This window comes from Solanum dulcamara, chromosome 4 (assembly GCF_947179165.1).
Source record: "Solanum dulcamara chromosome 4, daSolDulc1.2, whole genome shotgun sequence".
Taxonomy (NCBI): domain Eukaryota; kingdom Viridiplantae; phylum Streptophyta; class Magnoliopsida; order Solanales; family Solanaceae; genus Solanum; species Solanum dulcamara.
Genome location: NC_077240.1, coordinates 21,727,898 through 21,749,131, shown reverse-complemented (window position 1 = coordinate 21,749,131; position 21,234 = coordinate 21,727,898). Strand labels below are relative to the sequence as shown.

At 33.4% G+C, this 21,234-nt stretch overlaps 2 protein-coding genes and 1 pseudogene across 6 annotated transcripts; 2 read left to right on the top strand and 1 right to left on the bottom strand.

Moving 5' to 3' along the window:
* Positions 1-6,708: 6,708 nt before the first annotated feature.
* Positions 6,709-8,051, top strand: LOC129886925 (probable glutathione S-transferase). Its single transcript, XM_055961831.1, has 2 exons — positions 6,709-7,031; positions 7,651-8,051. The coding sequence occupies exons 1-2, from the start codon at positions 6,719-6,721 to the stop codon at positions 8,010-8,012; spliced, it is 675 nt and encodes a 224-aa protein (XP_055817806.1). The 5' UTR covers positions 6,709-6,718; the 3' UTR covers positions 8,013-8,051.
* A 42-nt stretch (positions 8,052-8,093) lies between these two features.
* Positions 8,094-16,500, bottom strand: LOC129886923 (sister chromatid cohesion 1 protein 3-like). Of its 5 annotated transcripts, none has more exons than XR_008766269.1 (14): positions 16,139-16,500; positions 14,011-14,272; positions 13,891-13,937; positions 13,749-13,798; positions 13,235-13,655; positions 13,025-13,136; positions 12,805-12,941; positions 12,262-12,731; positions 11,926-11,965; positions 11,690-11,762; positions 11,482-11,614; positions 10,983-11,111; positions 9,449-9,521; positions 9,359-9,373 (listed from the first exon to the last, which is right to left on the bottom strand). XR_008766269.1 is itself a non-coding variant. In XM_055961828.1 (13 exons), the coding sequence occupies exons 1-12, from the start codon at positions 16,260-16,262 to the stop codon at positions 8,859-8,861; spliced, it is 1,971 nt and encodes a 656-aa protein (XP_055817803.1). In that variant the 5' UTR covers positions 16,263-16,500; the 3' UTR covers positions 8,264-8,317; positions 8,832-8,858. The 5 variants fall into 5 exon arrangements, 2 of the variants coding, with proteins under 2 accessions (XP_055817804.1, XP_055817803.1); XR_008766271.1 differs by lacking the exon at positions 9,359-9,373 and adding an exon at positions 9,637-10,487; XR_008766272.1 differs by lacking the exon at positions 9,359-9,373 and adding an exon at positions 9,637-10,389.
* LOC129884098 (FT-interacting protein 4-like) lies at positions 16,291-20,345 on the top strand (annotated as a pseudogene).
* Positions 20,346-21,234: the final 889 nt, after the last annotated feature.

Here is a 21,234-nt window from a genome sequence, read left to right as displayed (position 1 = left end):
AATCATAGATTAATACAAGAATATATATATATATATATAAAGTTCAAAGTTTAAATATAATAATCAATCATTACAACCTCAACCTACAAAACTTATCAATAAATGAAATTTAACAGCATATTCCAACTTCTAAGTGCAACTTAGGAGTTTGAATTCAATTCAATCCATCCATTTTCACAGCACTAATTAATCGCGATTAATTCAATCAACACGAGTTGATTATTACTACAATCGCGATAATTGTGAGTTGATAGGGAAGTAAGAAAGAACAATTGGAGCACTTGATGATGATTTCTTTTTGGTCTTTGTTGATGATGATTCTGACTTGTTATTATCATCACAAACTCTTGAAGGAACACTGAAACAGCTCAACAAACCTGAAAAAAATGTCATATTTTATGATTTTATTTTTTTTTGCTAATAAAAGAGATAATTCTTTTTTTTCTACTTAGAGCTAATTGAACCGCCAGAAGAACTATATATAGGGAAATTAATTAAAGATGTACAGTTTATGTGGCTTTGTTTTCCTTGTTGACCAAGTAAACAAATTAAAGAAATTGAGGTCCATTTTTCTTTATCAGTCCATATCATCCCTCTGGTGCTTCCTACTGCCTTCCCTGATTTTTTAATACTTTTTGGATATTTATGTAATGATATTTTTGAATTTGTTTGATTTAAGTTTGATTTGACGTATAAAATTTATGAAAATAAAAATGATTTTTGAATATTGTGGATCCACTTCAATAGCAAATTGATTATCTAGTATAAACTAATACATTATTGAATTTTTTTTCATTTATTCTAGTCTTGATGGATAAGGTTATTTGATATTTATTGTTGGTGAAAGGTGACAAGTATCAGTGGAATTTGTTAAAGTGCATTTAATTTCTCTATTTCAAAAATACTACGGCTATTTTAAAAGGAAAAATCTAGCCAACCATCCTAAAGACGAAAACAAAATTCGATCAGAAAAATTGACTTAAAACATTATTAAATCTATATCTTATTGTTTAGTGTATTTATTTAGCAGAAACATTTATTATTAGAAAACAATTAGCATTACTTAACCTTAATCCTTAATATTGCTAGGGGTTGAATCCCATATGCTGCAAAAGCAAACGTCGTTATTTATCTATTTTTTGTGCGTGACTTTAGGTAATAAAATATGTTGTTTTTTTTGTTTGTTTAATCTCAATAAATGAATCTCAGCCATCACAGTTTTCTTGGACACATGGCAAGTATTTAACAAATAAATAATTGGTACTTGTTAGATAATTAACAACTAAGGAAAGCACAAGGATGGAAAAACCTTGCGTAATTAACTGAAAAAACTTCTTATTTATAAGTATCTTATTTGAAAAAAAAAATCAATCTATATATAACTTTTATTGGGTATTGAGATGTATATTACTGATACATAAAAATATATGATATTAGTAATGTATAGAAATTTAATGCATGTATTAACTGGTAAAGTTGCTGCCATGTGACCAGGAGGTCACGGGTTCAAGCCTTGGAAACAGCCTCTGGCAGAAATGCAAGGTAAGGCTGCGTACAATAGACCCTTGTGGTCAGGCCCTTCCCCGGACCCTGCGCATAGCGGGAGCCTTAGTGCACCGGGCTGCCCTTTATTAATATAATTAAAGACTCAATTGCCCCTCAATATTTTTTACATATTTTCCATCATATTTATAGAAGATGTCTTTATAAATTAAACAAAACATAAGAAAATTATACAATACATACTATTTTTAATATATCAAATTAAAAAATATAAAAAAAAAATACGAGCATAATTAATAAAAATATTATCAATATATTATATTTAGCATTATTCTACTACACCATAACAAATGACATGTCTATTTTCTTGCTTGGCAAGGAGAATTATTACCTTTGTCTTTTTGTTGAATGTTTACGGCCATCTTTGACCAATTGATAAATTTTGTGCTCTAGCCTCCGAGGTTGAAATTAGATTATTTGACTGCTTTTTTTTGTACGCCATTTTCTTCTAATTAAAATAATACTCTATATCTTAATATATTTTTTCATTTTAAAAGAATGATCTAATTTAATTTAAACGAAATTAAAAAAAAACATTTTAATCTTATGTTTCTAAATTTAATTTATGTCGAATATATTAAAACGCTATTCAATTTTATGGCCTTAAAAATATTATATGAAAAGTTAAAAATTAAAATATTATCAAAAAAATAAAATTAAAAAATCCGCTTAAATAAATTAAGAAAAAAAAAAGATCATTCTTTTTGTAGTTTTTTACAATTAGTCTTGCATAGTGGTCTATGGTTATGAGACTTTGAACCAAATTATGCATAAGATATTCTCAGGTGTATCGTTAGATTGTAAGGTTTGGTGATTAATAAGATATCAAATGGACAGATTGAATTAAAATTAGACACGTTAAAATGAATTGAGTTAATAAATAATTAATATTGGCACATTTAAAAGTTATTTGAGATGAAATAGGTTTAAAATGGGTTAATTTAACCCGTTTAGTTTTTACTAAGTTTTAATTTTTTATTTTTTTTCTTATAATTTGTTTGAATAGCTAATAAAAAAATTTCTTATATTATGACTATCTATGAAATCAAATAAAAAATCTCTTTTTAAAAATATCTAGACAATTTCTCATGATGTCGTCTAGGTTGCATATCAGCTTAATTTTTATTAATTGAATTTAAGCGAATCAAAATAAATTGAATTAATAAAATAAGTGAGTCATTAATCCACTCAAATTTATAATTAACATAATTTTGAATAATGCCATCAGTCTGAGAGAAATTTTGATATAGTTTTAAGAAAAATAAACTTCATGCTGTGTGGATGGACATATCACCCAACACGATCACTAGTTACTAATAGCGGATAATCAAACGATATAAAGTGGACGCTTTTAGTCCGATAAGCTCCTTCGCCGGTAGTTTCGAGAGCTAAGCTAATTCCTTTCTTGTTTTGTAGGAGGCCATAACATCAAAAATAAGGAGGTGATAGTAATTGCCAATGAGCAAGTAGGGAGTGGCAACTAAAGAGGTAGCGAGACTATGCACGTGACATTAATTCTAGGAGAATCAACGTTAATATACGAAAAGAACATAAAGAATTTTATAAAATTTAGCACAAATTATATTGTACACACGCTTTTTAATTCGATGATAACTAGAGCTGTCAAAATGGGCTTGGCCCGTGAGGCCAGTTCAATCCAACCCTTGAATTAAATGGGGTTGGCTAAAAATTTTAAGCCCACTTGGGAACGTGTCACGATCCAAAATGGGTCATGAGTGGCACCCACACTTAACCTCCTAGATGGAGAACCAACGATACAACCCCAACTTATATTAGTTGTTCAACTTATGAAATACGATAATAATGCGAAAGCCTAACTTACGGAAGTAAGAAGTAACAATCCACTAGGGTCTATTAGATACGTTTTCTCAAAGCCAGAAAGTCATCACTTCAAGGACATCTAATTCTAAAATACTAAGTCTGAAAATATCAACACCAAAATAAATAAATAAATAATGTGTCTGAAAACTAAGGACATCATGCCATGCCCGAGAGAATCTAACACGAGCTAGAAGGAATAGCTCACCCTGGAACCTGATGTGCCGGACACTAGCTAGAGCTGAGGTCGAGTCGAAGTCAATGGAACACTCGCTGCACTTCACAAAATTAAACAAAAAAAATACAAGTAGGGGTCAGTACAGGACAACATATACTGAGTAGGTATCATCGGCCAACTCAAAATAGAAATCAATATGCATAAAGTAATAGCGGAAAATCAACCATAGCACTTAACAGGTGGCAACCAACGAGATTAAGATCAAGTGACAACACAATGAACAATTACATAACCAGTCAACAATATCAAGATCACACATGAAGACTCAGGCCCCCACATCACGCTCTTTTGGGAAATGAGTTATTGAAGATTGGGTAGCATTAAGTCATTTTAATTTATTTTCCTTCAATATTACCGTGCCGGAACATGACACCCGATCCAAATATACCGTGCTGGAACATGACACCCGATTCAAATACACCATGTCGGAACGTGACACCTGATCCAAATATACCGTGTCAGCTCATGACACCTGATCCAAATATAATTACTTTATCATTCTTTATTATTACATTCTACTTCATTAACAATCTTTCATCAGGCTTTCTTTATTCAAGGCATCACTTTTAATAGGGCAAATTCAAGAATATGGATTTCACGGTCATGGTATTGCAGACCAATCACAACAACATATCAACCATCCAAACCACAATAATTAAATGCATAGTAAACTTCACACATTATTCAATGACACTATCAATCACTATTAAGAGTCTATCTATGATAGAGAATAAACCATAACCTACCTCAACCGAAGAACCGAAGTCAAGCAAGCTAATTCATCAATGCATTTTCTTTCTTCAATGCCTCTGAACGTTTTCAATCTATCAAATATATAATATTCATAAGTAAACGAGTCTGTAGACACCTATATTACTATAACCAATTTCTTAAATCTCAAGTTAGGGTTAAGCCTCAATTCTCCCCAATAACATAAATCTAATGATATTCATATAATATAATACTCTATTATTTAATTACCTATTTCAATATATCAATACTTGAATCATAATGTGATAACTAACAAAATTAAAAATCGAACCCACTGATTTATGAAAGCAGTAACTACACTTCAAACATTGTAACCTTAATCCATTTGCCTAACTATTCCATGCATAATGACATCAAATGCCAATCATTGAATGGCATTAAATGTCTGTCTCCCGAGCTCAAGTAACCCACCAATAGCTAGTGCAGGTAATTCCAACAAATAATATATTGACATTGCTACTTAATTTTCTCTCCATATTATAATAATAATAATAATAATAATAATAATAATAATAATAATAATAATAATAATAATAATAATAATTTAGGTCACTTACCTTTAGGATATCAACTTATACAGAAATTGAAAGCTTTGGATGAGAATTTCTTTACCCGAGCCACAGATTTTCTCTGTTTGACACGTTCTTTTCTTCGTCCGTGGGAAGTTTCTTCACCCTTTTTTTTTCCTTTTTTAAGACTCTTATGTATTAAAAGTGACAAAATCTATTAACTTATTTTAATAAATATAGAATAAGTGGTATAGGGTATTAAATATATTATCACTTTAGCCAATTAATTAAATAAGTTATTTAAATTCACCCCTCAATTAAATAACTATAGTTATCGAATAGTCCAAAATACCCATTAAAAATTTACAAAATGAGTCTTTTATGAAATAAAAAGCTCTAGTACTCAAAATGACCTAATGGGTCGTTACAGAACGAGGTTTTTTTGTCCAGCCTCATTTGGCCCGCCAGCCTCATAGGCTCAATCCACGAGCCTCATAGGTCATCCCGTGGGTCATGAATTTTAAAAATATTTATTATATATATATTAATTTTTTTTAAGTAGTGTCTTATTTTGTCAAATCTTCGGCAACTAGTCAATTGAAGTTATTATAACTATGAATCTTTTATCTCTTTTACTTTTGTGTTTATGCCTAATTTTTCATTTATCCTTTCTTGTCTAGTTTATGAAAATGATCATGTATTGTATGTTGTTCTGATAAATCCTATGAATATTGACTGTTGTATTTTATCTATTTTGTTGTTTTGTAAGTATTCCACTAAAGTATGTGTAATTCATGGACGTGTGAATTTTTGACGTATTGGTGTTGTATTCATCAATATTCGATAGTCTTTTTAAGAGGTCAATATTGTCCATCTTTTGATTGAAGGGTCAACTCATCCCAATCCGTAGCCCGCTTAGGACTGAATTGAACTGCTATTTTATAAGCCTTTTATTTAAAAGGATTGACCCGTTCTAACTTATTTAACTCACTAGTCCTTTAAGATTGAATTGAGTTAAATTAGGTCATTTTATTTTGACAGCTCGAATGATAACTCCAAAACCAACTTTATTATATTTATTGCGTTTAAACGAATGATTCATAGCCCATGATACTGTGCAATTTGACATGTGTGACGGTCTTAAGGACTTAATCACGTGTGATATTATAAGTGCTTGATTTCCTCTTTAAAGACGGCAAGAAAAATCAATGTAGTATTCTTTAGCCCAATTAACTTCTCTTATCACTAATAAGCTCTTTCTTCCCTGGACGTAACGAATACATTATAAAATACTTTTTAATTGGGCCCGTATCCCATGATGACTAGTCCATATTACTAGATCATAATTCAGGACATTCTAGAATAGCCTCTAAAGGCTTTGTATTGTAGAATTTACATGCATTTATAAGTACTGCACCTTATTCCGAAACAAATTGGAATCGATTATTTGAAGTCGTAAATTTATATTTAAGTTCAATTCATATTATGCATATTTGGAGAAATGTATAAACTCATCCTATTCTTAAATATTGTGACTCATGAATTATGTGGACAATTAATCGTACTAGCATAGTTAATTGATTATCTCTGAACTTTTATCTTATTAGTAAAAGATTGATTCTCCTGAATTAGTGGCCAAGACATGAGGTAAGCACTTAAGTCATCCTTAAAAGAAAAATCCAATTTTTTTTGAAACTTCTCCACTAAATTATGAAAGTATTGCTCCCTTTATATATATATAAAGTATTCTTTCCCTAAAATTTCTCCAATTAAAAAAGGTTAAATTTATGAGACAAATATGGGAGAGGTGAAAGTTCATGGAATTTTTGCAGGGCCCTTTAATAAGAGAGTAGAATTAGCCTTAAAACTGAAGGGGGTAAAATATGAATATATTGAAGAAGATAGGTCCAATAAGAGTGTTGAACTTGTGAAATATAATCCAATTTATAAACAAGTTCCAGTACTTGTGCATAATGGGAAGCCAATATGTGAGTCACTAATTATTCTTGAATATATTGATGATACTTGGGAAAGTAATACTGTTCCTCTCTTGCCTAAACATCCATATCAGAGATCCATGGCTCGTTTCTTGGCTAAGCTCATTGATGAAAAGATGCATACATATTTGTTTCCCCACTTGCAAGCAATTTTTTCTTATTGTTATTTAATCAACTAATCTGGATTCGCGACGAGCAGAGGTAAAGGCTATGTGTGATATTTTTTAATTTTATTACGTTTGGTTAGAATATTTTCTCTACTAAAATAAATTTCCTTGCGAATAAAATATCTTCCTTAAGTTAAAAAAAAAAAAAAAAGTTTGACAAGTAACAAATCAAACTCAGTGTCTCTTCCCTACCTTTCAACTCCCACAACCCCGCCACCCCACCCTAGAGTATTTTCTTATATTAATATATAATGTTCATGTGATAATATTATTTTTTTTGCTTGCTAAACAAAAATAAAAAAACCACTTATTAAAAGTTTTAATAGCTCTACTTGTAATCCTTTCCCCTTTTCCTATCCCCAATTTTTTTTAAAAAGAAAACACTTATTTTTAAAGAAATATTTTATGTGGAAAACATTTTTCTTTGTACCAAACACACCCTAAATCCAACTAACTATTACTATACTTTGAAGTTTGAACTTAGAAGAGTTTATTTTTAATTTAAAAAGTGTACAAGTGTTTTGTATTTAACTTAGTTTATTGTCTACTATCAAAAATGTGTCCTCAGTTAATGGGTGCAATGTACAAAGTTTGTTATGGCAAAGGAGAAGAAAAGGAGAAAGGTTGTGATGAAACTTTTGAAGTCCTAAAATATCTTGACAATGAACTTCAAAACAAGAAATTCTTTGGAGGAGACAACATTGGATTCGTCGACATTGTTGCCAGTTACATAGCTCTCTGGTTTGGAGCAATTCAAGAATCAATAGGGCTGGAACTATTGACTGAACAAAAATTTCCCAAGTTAAACAAATGGATTGATGAGTTCTTGAGTTGTAGAATTGTCATGGAAAATCTCCCTACTAGAGAAGTATTACTGCCTTTATACAAAGCTCAATTTGAAGCAGCAACTCAAAAGGCATCCAAGTGAAAGGAAGGTGTGATATATAGAGTTTAAAATCTACTCATACTAATTCTATTCCTTGTAATTTATGTCATTAACAATAAAGAATTTTGAACATTTTGTTATAAATATATAGGCAGAGAGTTTGAGCAGCTCAAAAACACAGTGTTTAGGACCATCTTTGAACAATGATGAACATTTTGCCATTATCATATTCGTCACCACTTCCACCTTGTTCTCTATAACGTAAAAGTACATAATAACTTAGAAAAGAAAATAGCTGCCAAGGTTATACATCTTCATGAGCACTGCATCTCTGTACAATGTTTTAACTGCATTTCAAAGAACAAGATCACATTTAGATTTCGTTAGAAACCCCCTAGAAATATTTGTGCTAAAGACACCAAATTTAGAATATCCAAAAAAGTTTAAGACTTCTGCAATGCTGCAGAGTTATTTAATAGGATTTTACAGAAGGAAAAACACATCCTGATGCGTCAAAACAGCAATTTTCTATAATACATTATGTAAGTTTGTATATTTAGAGGCACAACAAGTCTATTTGAGTCTTGATAGTCAATGAAAGAGTGTTATTGAACGATTTCTTACAACTCTTCCCACTATGGAATGAGTATAAAGAATCAAGCTACAAGTCTCGATATATATGAAAAGCATTGATTTTTTTTTCTTTCAGTTTCATTGGTAACATATCATCTAAGGCTTTGCAATAAATCTACCTCTTAAATTTTTCTGCATTGACAGGTCAAAGACTAAGCTAATAAGAAGACTGACTTTAATTTGTTCAAGCAGTAGAAAGGGTGCAGTCAAAACTAGGACAAATTATACATCTATATGTAGTTCTACACAATGGCTTCAGCTTGAAAATTTCTCCTTCAGTTTGGAAGTCACTTTCAGAGGTATTTCACCATAAGGTTCATGTTGATTCGCACGTACAAGTCCACAGTTCTCCAACACCTGTAATTAATTTCCAGAAGGAAGACAGTAGGGATCTTATGAAATAGCCCCTAAAACGATACAAATTGTACCAAATATGATTGATTAAGCAATAAAGCAACCCATATAGAACTAAACAGAGAAACTTATATATACACCCCTTTTCTTGACTCACTTCAAACACGCACAAAGAGTTCAAAAGACACACTATACTGATATTAGAAGACCTCTAGGCTCCCAATATTTGAAAATTGACTTGCATCCCCAAGAGCAATTAATCATGGAAATATAGAAAGCTTACCAGAGTCTCATGAAACATTCGGGCACATACTCTTCTATTTTTGCCTTCTAAAATTGCATTTAAGCTGATATCTCCAGTCTCTTCTGAGATGGGTGTTACTGGTGACTGCCCTTTCAAATATTGAGCCACGGCTCTGTAATCATAGAGTTAAAAGACTATCCTGCAAAGTAAATCTATATTATGAGAAGAATGTTCATGAAGTATTTACCTTGTTCTAGCAGATAATGTGTCAAACTCTGGCGTTCCCCCTTGCTTACTTGACGAAGGAGTTCCCTGAAGTCCTGTTTAGCATATGGATATACAAGCTTCAGGCATATGTTACATCATTAAAGAAAAAACAGAAATACGATACTGCAACTGAAAGTGTAGTTCCCCTTCAAAAGTATTACAACTTACAGAAGAAAACTGTCTAAATCAAAACTGCTGCCTATAAACAATCTGGCACATCAAAGATGTCTTATGTTCTAGTTAATATATCTTGTTTGTGCTGAAAATAAAAAAAGAGCTAAGCAATTCATTTTGATCTTCTGTAAGTTGTTCTGCACATTCTCAAAACTCCTGTTGTTTCTCTCTTTCCAAATTGTCCACCAAATGCATGCTGGGACAAGTTTCAATCTCCTCTCTTTATCTGAAACATTGCCATCTCTCTTCCAGCTGCTTAGAACTCCTTTAATTCTCCCTGGTTTCACCCATCTTATCCCCTTTAGACAGATGAACATTCTTCATAGTTGTTTGTCCATGTACAATGCAAAAATAGATGGTTGATTGTCTCTGCTTGCTCTCCATATAAAGTACTTCTAGAGGCCAACTGATAGCCTCTTTTGTTTAGGTTTTTATGAGTCAAAACTGCTTCTTTTGTCAACAACCTCTTGACGTAGTTTTCTTTGTAGGGTACCTTTGGTTTCCAGATCATCTTCCATGGACAATCTTTCTCCTGTCCTGCAGTCTTGTTGAGGTCCCTGTATATTAAATTTACTGAGAATTGACCTTATTGTCATTCTGCCAAATCAGCTAGTCCTTCTCAGTGAGGTTGCTGAAGAAGGCTACTGAATTTTGGAAATCTGCCACTTTGTCTATCTCCCAGTCATGAAGGTTCCTTCCTAGGAACAAATTCCATCCTTGTCCAGTCCACATTGTAGCCACAATGGCCTGTTGTTGTTGACACAGAGTAAACAATTCAGGATGCAATTGTTTCATGGGGACTGCCCCATTCCATTTGTCCTCCAAAAAGAATGTCTTTAACCCATCTGCCACTTCTACCTTTGTTAGAAAACCCATAGAAATATTTGTGCTAAAGACAGCAAATTTAGAATATCCAAAAAAGTTGAGACTTCTGCAATGCTGCAGAGTTATTTAATAGGATTTTACAGAAGGAAAAACACATCCTGATGCGTCAACACAGCAATTTTCTATAATACATTATGTAAGTTTGTATATTTAGAGTCACAACAGGTCTATTTGAGTCTTGATAGTCAATGAGAGAGTGTTATTGAACGATTTCTTACAACTCTTCCCACTATGGAATGAGTATAAAGAATCAAGCTACAAGTCTCGATCTACATGAAAAGCATTGATTTTTTTTTCTTTCAGTTTCATTGGTAACATATCATCTAAGGCTTTGCGATAAATCTACCTCTTAAATTTTTCTGCATTGACAGGTCAAAGACTAAGCTAATAAGAAGACTGTCTTTAATTTGTTTAAGCAGTAGAAAGGGTGCAGTCAAAACTAGGACAAATTATACCTCTATATGTAGTTCTACACAATGGCTTCAGCTTGAAAATTTCTCCTTCAGTTTGGAAGTCACTTTCAGAGTTATTTCACCATAAGGTTCATGTTGATTCGCACGTACAAGTCCACAGTTCTCCAACACCTGTAATTAATTTCCAGAAGGAAGACAGCAGGGATCTAATGAAATAGTCCCTAAAACGATACAAATTGTACCAAATATGATTGATTAAGCAATAAAGCAACCCATATAGAACTAAACAGAGAAACTTAAATATACACCCCTTTTCTTGACTCACTTCAAACACGCACAGAGTTCAAAATGAATAAATGATATTAGTACTACACACTATACTGATATTAGAAGACCTCTAGGCTCCCAATATTTGAAAATTGACTTGCATCCCCAAGAGCAATTAAACTATACTGATATTAGAAGACCTCTAGGCTCCCAATATTTGAAAATTGACTTGCATCCCCAAGAGCAATTAATCATGGAAATATAGAAAGCTTACCAGAGTCTCATAAAACATTCGGGCACATACTCTTCTATTTTTGCCTTCTAAAATTGCATTTAAGCTGATATCTCCAGTCTCTTCTGAGATGGGGGTTGCTGGTGACTGCCCTTTCAAATATTGAGCCACGGCTCTGCAATCATAGAGTTAAAAGACTATCCTGCAAAGTAAATCTATAATATGAGAAGAATGTTCATGAAGTATTTACCTTGTTCTAGCAGATAATGTGCCAAACTCTGGCGTTCCCCCTTGCTTACTTGACGAAGGAGTTCCCAGAAGTCCTGTTTAGCATATGGATATACAAGCTTCAGGCATATTTTACATCATTGGAAAAAAAACAGAAATACTATACTGCAGACAGTAGTACATAAAATTGACCAACATTAACCAAATTAATGCAAACCCTTAAAACTAAAAGGAAAAAAAAGAGGTTTTTAGCTTTACCAATAGGAGTGTCGTCATCTTGTTCTAGAAAACTTAGATCCTGCATTGGCATTTAGCGATTTATCAGATGCAGAAAAAGGAAGAACTAAGTTGAATAGTCATATGGGGTGACAATTTGACCATAGCAGTGCACTAGGTAATGAAGCCTTGAATGAGAATAAGCATAAGAACATTCAAATATAAGCGCTTTACAAATCCTAGTCTAAAAACGATTAAAGATGTGTTAAGGGGTTAATGAGACTACTATGGATGATATAAATCTGCTGAAAATGTTATCCAGATAATTACCGAAGTAGATTCACTATTTAATTGGGAAGTGACCATGATCGAACATACCCCGGCAGAATTATCAAACTCAGGAATATCAGATAGAACGGTATCCTCCACATTTAGTCCTTCTCCAAACCATGTTGAAGGGGTCTCCATATCAGAACCAGCATGCCCAGTAGATGCTGCTGGGTCAGGCGTGGGCCGCACCCCACTATCTATGGTTCTTCCTATCTGACCTGATTCTGTCCCAAAAGTTGTAGTAGCAGGACTGAAGTCATCTCTTCTGCTTGGGGAAGGCATGGACATCTGTGGAGAGGAAATAAGCCTATTTGGTGAAGGCAAAATCTCAGACAACAAATCGGTGCTTGCAAGGTTTTGATTATCACGTAGTCTTTCAATTTCCATCGGAAGATCATTCCCAGATGGAGGGTATTGGTTATCGCTGGGTTCTGCATGATTCTCCTGTGAGGAAGCCATCTTGACTTTTGCTGAAATGAAGTCTTCCTTGTAGATATTGCGGAGATCATCGCATAATCCTACAGATTAACAGAAGCTGAATTTTAGGTGAAGAACATTCGACTCATAAGATAATGACTGTGAGACACCCACCGGTTATTAAAGGCTCAAAGAAAATTCCATCTTTTCTTAGTCTCTTGTTTTGTTTCCAGATGTCCAAAGAAGAACAAGGAACCTTCTTCTTTTCCCGCAATTTTATACCGATGCCCTGTAGTCTCTTTTTCATCTCACTGTATAGTTGAACATGATACATTGTCAAAATACGAATGGTTGAAGAAAATATATAGTTAATGATGATAAAAGATTAACATACTGATTTGGCACTACTATGTCCTTATCATAGATGAGTAGCTTTCGCTTTCTTCTTATTTTTAGTGCCTCGGGAGGTGGTGTTGAAAGAAGAGCTAAATCAGGTGACTGATGCCCTGAATATCCATGAAAGAAGAAGCTCCATGTTGGAATATAAACATGACAAATACATAATTTCAGTTTAAGAATAAGAACCCTGCATGCCAGCACCTACCAAATGACATCTGTGGATCAGCAAATTCGTGAGCCTCCACTGAAGTAGCTGACGGTGGTTCTTGTCGTTGTTGAGATGGGATTGAATGTCCTCCGGGGGCCAATATCTCTTCCACAACTGGGCCTGCAGTTTCCTTGTCTCTCATGATCTGTTCCTCCAGAATTCTATCTGGTTCCATCACATCATTCCCTCGGCCTGACCACAACGGAACATTCTCAAAACTATGATCTGGGACAGCATCACGCATGAGTTCAATTTCTGGAATATCTTGAGGAATGTCATCACGAACAGTTCCTTGGTTTAGTCCTTCCTGATTCTTAGGGGGAGAATGTTGGGGTTGAGCAGCAGTTTCGTCTGTCTCCATGGGCATGGCACCTAATCCAGAAACTTCACCTGATTTTGACAAATTCTTCATTGTGTCCTGTAAAAACAAACTCCTTGTCAAACTAGTGTTGCAGCGTAAGTGAATAAATTTAGAGTTCCCTGCTAATTATGAAGCAAAAGATAAACTCACCTCATCAATGAAAATAGCAACATACTGATCTTCATGCGATACAATTTGATCTATACAAAAGAAAATTTCATTACTGAAAGTTCAATTGAAAATGAAACAGAAAAAGATACAAAAGAAGAATTAAAGTAAACACAATACATACCTTCCAAAGTTATCTCTTCATAACTTTTAACATGAGTATCCTTAACCCTGGAATTCCAAATGCACATGTAACTAACTACAGATTATAGATGACAACTAAAAACATACTACAGAAAATTACCTATTCAGGTCAAGATCTTCATCAAAAACTAAGGCATCAAGTTCAAATGTTTCTGGTAGAGTGATAGAGTGGTATGGTGCATGAGTGGCATCTTCTGGCAGATTGACATTTGTGGATGAGAAGACCTTTATAACTCCCATTAGTAATGTTTTGCAGTCCTCGGAAAAGTATTCAACTTGCTTTGAGTATATCCGAACAACTCCAAGTAGAAGGTGGCCAGACGTTCGCAACGCAATAGGTACTTCAGGAGTCATGATGCGCTCTAGAAATAGATTTCAAAAAATAAGCAACAGTATCATGAGCAAAGACCTAAGAAATATCATATGCATATTAAAGCTACTGCTATATATTTGTGTAGAGCAACTTATACTTCCTTTCTGGCTTTTGTGAAATCATGCTTTAGTCAAAACCTAGCAACATCAGTGGGGGAAAAGCTTTGTATTTAATTCAAAAAATATCAACTTTAGCAAGACTTCTTTATGGCAGTGCTGTCTAGGCTAACTTATACGCACCTTGATTGTTCCACGAAGTACCTAAGAAAGCAGCAAAGACTAACTAATTGAAACAAGTACATTTGGCATATACCAGAAAACTTAGCAACATTTGTACCATTAAAAGTTTTTAAGGTTACATATGCACAAGATTTAGTGTCCCACATAAGATAAATCTACAACATTCCTAAACAATGTATGACTTAATAAAAATAAAAATATATATAATTTTGCCCCTAAATTATTCAAAAGGGCATATATTTGCCCTCCATTAGAATTTGGCACAAAAATACCCTTATCGTCAATCAAGTAGCTCAAAAATGTCCTCATAGTAAAGCCAAGTAGCTCAAACATATCCTCCCACTAACTATTTTACCCCAAAACTACATGAAATGGGACATTTTTGTCTTTCTTTCAATATAGTTCAGTCAATATCATCCAAAAAATTGTTGTTATGATTGGTATTGTTATTTGCATTATGTCCAAATTCTAAGATGACATACTTATTTACTTAACTTGTCGATCCCTTTTCCTTTACCCCCTGAAAGCTTACCCTATAAATGCCAACTTATCTTAATTAAATTTCGTTGCTTATAGTGAAATGGAAAGGGGGCAGTTTTTGAGCTATTTGATTAATGATAAAGGCATTTTTGTGCCCAAAGCGAAACAAAGAACACAATTATTACTTTTCAAATAGTTTAGACGCAAATATACTAATTTTATTTTCACAGCTAAAAAACAAACCATCATGTCCTCCTTCCCGTTATTCAATCATGATCATATGCGTGGAGCATGAATTTTACTCTTCATAGACAACTTTACTACTTAAACATCAAGATCAAAATGAAAATTCTCATTTTTGACCTTCTTAAAATGATCAATGAATAACTAACAACACAAGTGACAATACATTGTGCATAAGCACAGACTAATCCAAGTTTTCAACTATCACATTTAGAACGGAAGACAAAGTCTCCACTAAATTACAAATCGATTCAGCTTTGCAAATGACGAAACCTCCATTTCAAACCAAATCCCAATACACAATCAAAAATGCAATCTTTAATGTAAAAGAATAAATCTTTATCTCAAAAAAGGTCCTAATTGATATCAGCAAAACTAGAACTGCATAATAAACTACTTGAAATTAAGAAAAGAGAAAAACCTGCAGTAGGCAAATAAAAACCTATAAATTCTCGAGCAATAAACATAACATTGGATACATATAATTACATTCAATTAATACTCTGCAACAACGTATTGAATTATATACTCAAAAGTACATTTCAATCTAAACCTTCAACTAGCATGACTAAAACAGAGAGAACCTTGAACTACAAGCATTCATCTGTGCAAATAAAAAAATCCAAGCTTAATTAAAAGATTCAATAGATCAAATATTTATCTCATAAAAAGTCCCAATTGATATCAGCAAAACAAGAATCATATATCAACCAAGTGAAATTAGAAAAATCAATTTGTTTTCTTTTTTCAAAAATCTCAAGAAATAAACAAAACAAAACAATAAAGAAGCAGCCCATCAAACCCCATATAAAGAAAAGAGAAATCTTGGCAAATGGGACAAATAAAAAGGGGCAACTTTTTTCAAGAAAAAATAAAGACATTAGAAAACATACCAACAGTGGAGGGAATGTTAGTAGAAGTATAATGGGGTTTCTTCAACTTGTGTTGTAAATGTGCAGCGCACCATACTGTCCCTAATGGACCCTTTCGAGCCAAGAATGTGTGCGAATAAAACATCTCTCCGTCAAAGAATTAACAGCCAAGAATGGCCAACGGCGGCGACCACTTGGCTTCTCCGATGACTCTCTGCGGCGACCACTTGGCTTCTCCGATGACTCTCTTTGGCTCTTCAGTTCCCTCTGTATGAAAGAGGGATTTTGTATAGTTGATTGGGGTTTATCGTTCGAAATTTTTGAGGTTCTGAGGTAGAAACCGCGGGAGAAAGTGGCGCCAATGAGGAAAGATATCACTTTGACGCTTTTTGTTTCCTTAAAAGGACTGTTTGGTTTTGGTTATTTAAGTAATTGCCATTTGTGTTTTATTTGTGTTAATTCCAAATCAACATATTTTTCCCAAATTTAAAGAAAATGACTTTTCATTATAAAAAGTAAGAAAAATATTTTCCAAAATCATTTTAAACATAACACTTTAACTTCCCATTTTAACTTAAGTCACGGATCAGGTTAGGTCTCAAGTCGGAGTGGGATGTGTTGACACAATTTTGACCCTTCACAACGCAAATTAACTATCGAGTTTCTTTGAATTTTGAACATTTTTGAAAGAATTAGTTTTTATAAAAACAAAGATATTTTCATGTTATTCTTAACTTTTTTTTATTTTTTTATAAATTTTAGTATAATATACATATTTCTATATAACTATATCTTTGATTACTATTTATGTAGTTATTCGAAAATCATCTCACAAAAATTTTATTTAAAGTAAATACAATGCTAGTTAGATTAGTTTAATTATAGTTTGCATTTTTAAAATTTTTAGTTTTTTCTAAAAACAACAACAACAACCAATCTCCACATCGAAAATTGTATGAAAATTTAAAGGTTTTGGTTATTTACTCAATTGTCATTTCTGTTTTATTTGTGTTAATTCCAAATCTAACATATTTTTCTCAAATTTGAAAAAATGACTTTCTATAAAAAAAATATTTTTCAAAATTATTTTAAACATAACACTTTAACTTCTCATTTTAACTTAAGTCTCGGGTTAGGTCTGGGTCTTAGGTCGGGGTGTGTTGTCAGGGGTAGAGGTCGAGTGTTAGGGTCTCGAGTCGAGGTTGAGTATCAGGGTTTCGGCTTTACATATTTACAAAGGTGGACTCATTGCGCAGAAGAAAAAATTTGAAAAAATAAATCTGGGACCAGGTCAGTGTCGTAGACCTGGGTGTTAATTTTTGCTCGTCCTCTATTTTAATGAGGAGCATTTCGGTCTTTTTTCCACCTTTTCTAAACTTAACCCACTACATTTTGGAATTAAAATCCGATCTTTATCAGCATCCTAGGGGTATTTCATCTCATCAACAATTAGATTAATTAAGAACAAAGATTGGAGAGGATTAAGGGATTAGGGTTCAAGCGTTCAACTTTCATTCTTTGAGTTCGATTGTTCTTCGATTTTTAGGTATGTAAGGCTACTCATAAAATTGGATTGAGTTCGTCCACGTGCCCTGCGGTTTCATTCAGTCGAGTTGAGTTAGAGTTTCGAGTTTCCATGAATTGAGTTCTTGAGTTATTTATAAATTCTATTGAGTTTTTGCATATAATTACACATGTATTGATGATGTCTGTGAGTTGAGTATTTGAGCCATACATTCATGTCTTCATTCACATGAACCTTAATTGAGATCTTATTTTTATTTTATATATTGATGAAGTTTTTAAAGCACGATTTGTGAACCTTTTTGAATGAGAATGAGTTAAGTCTGCAGGGTTCTTAAACTTCTATTATTTTGAACATGAGTATTTCAAGTGTAAATGATTGTTTGAGATAGAGTTTTGAGGAGATATGAATGAGTTTGAAAGCATATTTTAAATGAAAGAATTGATGATTGAGACGAGGTGGAGTTTGATGAGAGTCCAATGAGACTAGACGAGATGATTTGAATAAATTGCTCTGGTTGAGCATATGAGCACATTGAGTCATTTGGAAGTAGTATTGAGCACCAATTTGGGTAAAAATAAATAACAATCCAAAAACCATAAACTACATAGCCAGCGTAGGATAAAGGATCTGCCTCTCTAATCCCAAAAAGAGGAATTTGATTAATTGTGGATCCAATGAGGTTGATCATCCGTTACTCTGTTAAGGTATTGGACAGCTACGACAAGGACAGTGCAAAGTGTTGTATCATCACTAACTCATAATTGATGATTGTCGGTTAGAAAAACTCTCTAAAATTGAATGGTATTGGTTGGAGAATAGAAAAGGGGAAAAGGTGAAATGCGAAAGGAGAGTTGATGTTGGTTCTTTGGATAGGGACACAAGCTGATAAGGCATTTCAAGAAGCTTTACATCTAGATGCCACAAAAGTGAACGGTGATGGTGTTGCAATTATGAAATCCAGGGTTTATTTATCACCTAGGCTCTGGTATCTCAAAGTTAATGTGATAGAAGCTCAAGAATTGCAGATAGGCAACAAGAATAGGCAGTAGCCGGAGATTTACGCGAGGATTACACTAGGAAATATGGTTTTAAAGACAGAATGTTTGCCCATCATGGAACGAAGATTTGATGTTTGTAGTTGCAGAACTTTTTGATGATCAATTGGTTTTGAGTGTGGAAGATAAGGTGGCACCAAACAAGGATAAATTGTTGGGGAAGTGTGTCATCCCTTTACAAGATGTAGAAAAAAGGTTGATTTTACTACTCCAATTAGTAAGTGGTATGGTCTTGAGAAGGAGGTTGTGTCTGAGAGTGGCAACAACAATATTTCCAAACTAAACAACAAGGTTCATTTGAGGCTATCTTTTGATGGTGGATATCATGTTCTTGATGAATTAACACATAATAGTAGTGATCTCAAGGCAACTTCCAAAGAGTTATGGAAACCAAGCATTGGGGTTTTAGAACTTGGAAGTTTGAATGCTCAAGGTTTATCCCTAATGAAGAACAGAGAAGGCCGCGGAATAACAGATCCTTATTGTGAGGCAAAATATGGTCAGAAATGAATTAAGAGAAGAACAATTATCAACAGTTTCAATTCCAATTGGAATGAACAGTACACTTGGGATATGTTTGATCCTTGCACCGTGATCACGATAAGAGTGTTTGATAATTGTCATTTGCAAGGTGAAGATAAAAATGACAAGGCCAAGGATTCAAAAATTGGGAAGGTTAGGAATAAACTCTCCACACTCGATACTAATAGAGTTTACACTCATTCATATCCTCTCATAGTGTTGACACCAGTAGAGGTGAAGAAGATGGGTGAAATTCAACTGGCTATAAGATTTTCTTCTTCATCTTTATTCAATATGTTGGCTATGTACTCTCAACCCCTATTACCAGCTCTTTATTACCTTTACCCGTTGACTTATTAACAGCTATAATCTAAGATACCAGGCTACACAAATTATTGCCACGAGGCTAAGTCGCGCAGAACCACCATTGAGAAGAGAGGTGGTGGAGTACATGCTTGATGTAGGCTCAAACATGTGGAGCATAAGAAGATGCAAAGCCAACTATTCTAGAATAGATGGGATCCCAACAGACCTAATTGCAATTTGCAAATGGTTCTATTGGATTTGCACATAGAAGAACCCATGCGCGACAGTGCTAGTGCACACCATATTCTTCTTATTTGTATACTTCCCGAGGCTGATATTAAGCAGCATGTTCATTGTTGTTTTCTTGGTCGGTAAATGGAACTACAGAATGAGGCTAAGAAAGCCACCACATATGGACCTCAAGTTGTCATGAGCTGAAAGAATACATTGGGATGAATTGGATGAAGAGTTTGACACTTTCCCAACGTCTCGAAACACTGACGCTGTGAGAATGAGGTATGACAGATTAAGGAGCATTGGATCAAGAATGCAAGTTGTTGCAGGGGATTTAGCTAATCGAGGGGAAAGGTTCTATAACTTGTTAAGTTGGAGAGATCCAAGAGTTACTACTCGTTTTCTTATCTTCTGTTTGGTTGCATCAGTAGTGCTACATGTCACTTCCTTTACAGTTTTGATGAGTCTTATGAGGTTCTATACAATGAGGCACCCAAGATTTAGAGAGAAACTCCCTTCAGTGCCTTTAAGTTTCTTCAGGAGGTTGCCTGCAAAAAACACACAGTTTTTTTTGAGGATTTGAATTTGTAGCCATGTTGAATTTAGCGTTGGATAAGGCTACGTACAATAAATGCTTGTGGTTTGGCCCTTCCGTAGACCCGTGTATGCTTTAGTGCATCAGGCTGAATTTGAATTTGGACTTTGAGAGTTACTTCCCTTTCATTAATTAGTTTATTTTTGTTGTTTATGTTAAATTATGGGAGTACTTACATTTTGTTCATTAGTTTAGCGACGATCTTCTCTTTATAATATTTTTTTCTATTGTGAATGATACTAATTCATTTCGAAAGAGAATGGCCTGTTTGAATCAATCTCTCTCAAAATTAAACTAATATGAAGTTTCATCCATTTTGTGTAATTGGTGGGATATTTGTTTCTATTTCTACATTGAAAGTACTTATAGAACAATAGGGATATGCTGGGAGAGCATAGAATTGCTATAGTTTCTTTAATTTAGAGGTTTCATTATTTTAAATTAAATAGCTAATAAACCATATCAGGAAAAAAAAAAAGAATTAAGCAAAAGGGCAATTGTGGTTTCTATTTTTCCGTTTTTGGGGGGGTTATCCTTGATGAAAAAATATCAGTGTAATCTCAAAAAGAATAAGAATTATATTTGCTATTAATTTGATCGAAAAAATCTTATATATATATAAAAGAGAATCCTCGCTGTGCAATCACAAATAAGAAATTTTGTTTACCTTTTAAAATAATGAAAAATGTTTAATTTTGGCTCCCGAAGCGTAGCAAAGTTTAGTATTTTAATTAGGTTTTCTCTGTTCTCAATTATGGCTCTCAAAGCGTCCTTTGGTTTACTATCTTTATTAGGTTTCCCTTGTTTTTCTTACCCCATAACATAACATAAAAAAATAAAAAAAATGTGCCTTGCTTTTACTGCTGCAGTGAATAAC

Excerpts from the sequence above, each read along its gene's own strand:
- LOC129886925 (XM_055961831.1), top strand. The coding sequence starts at position 6,719 with ATGGGAGAGGTGAAAGTTCATGGAATTTTTGCAGGGCCCTTTAATAAG. Across the intron at positions 7,032-7,650 it reads GGCTAAGCTCATTGATGAAA|AGTTAATGGGTGCAATGTAC; the intron begins AGATGCATACAT and ends AAATGTGTCCTC.
- LOC129886923 (XM_055961828.1), bottom strand. The coding sequence starts at position 16,262 with ATGTTTTATTCGCACACATTCTTGGCTCGAAAGGGTCCATTAGGGACA. Across the intron at positions 13,137-13,234 it reads TGATCCACAGATGTCATTTG|GGCATCAGTCACCTGATTTA; the intron begins GTAGGTGCTGGC and ends ATGGATATTCAG. Across the intron at positions 8,961-9,240 it reads GAATGTTTCATGAGACTCTG|GTGTTGGAGAACTGTGGACT; the intron begins GTAAGCTTTCTA and ends AATTAATTACAG.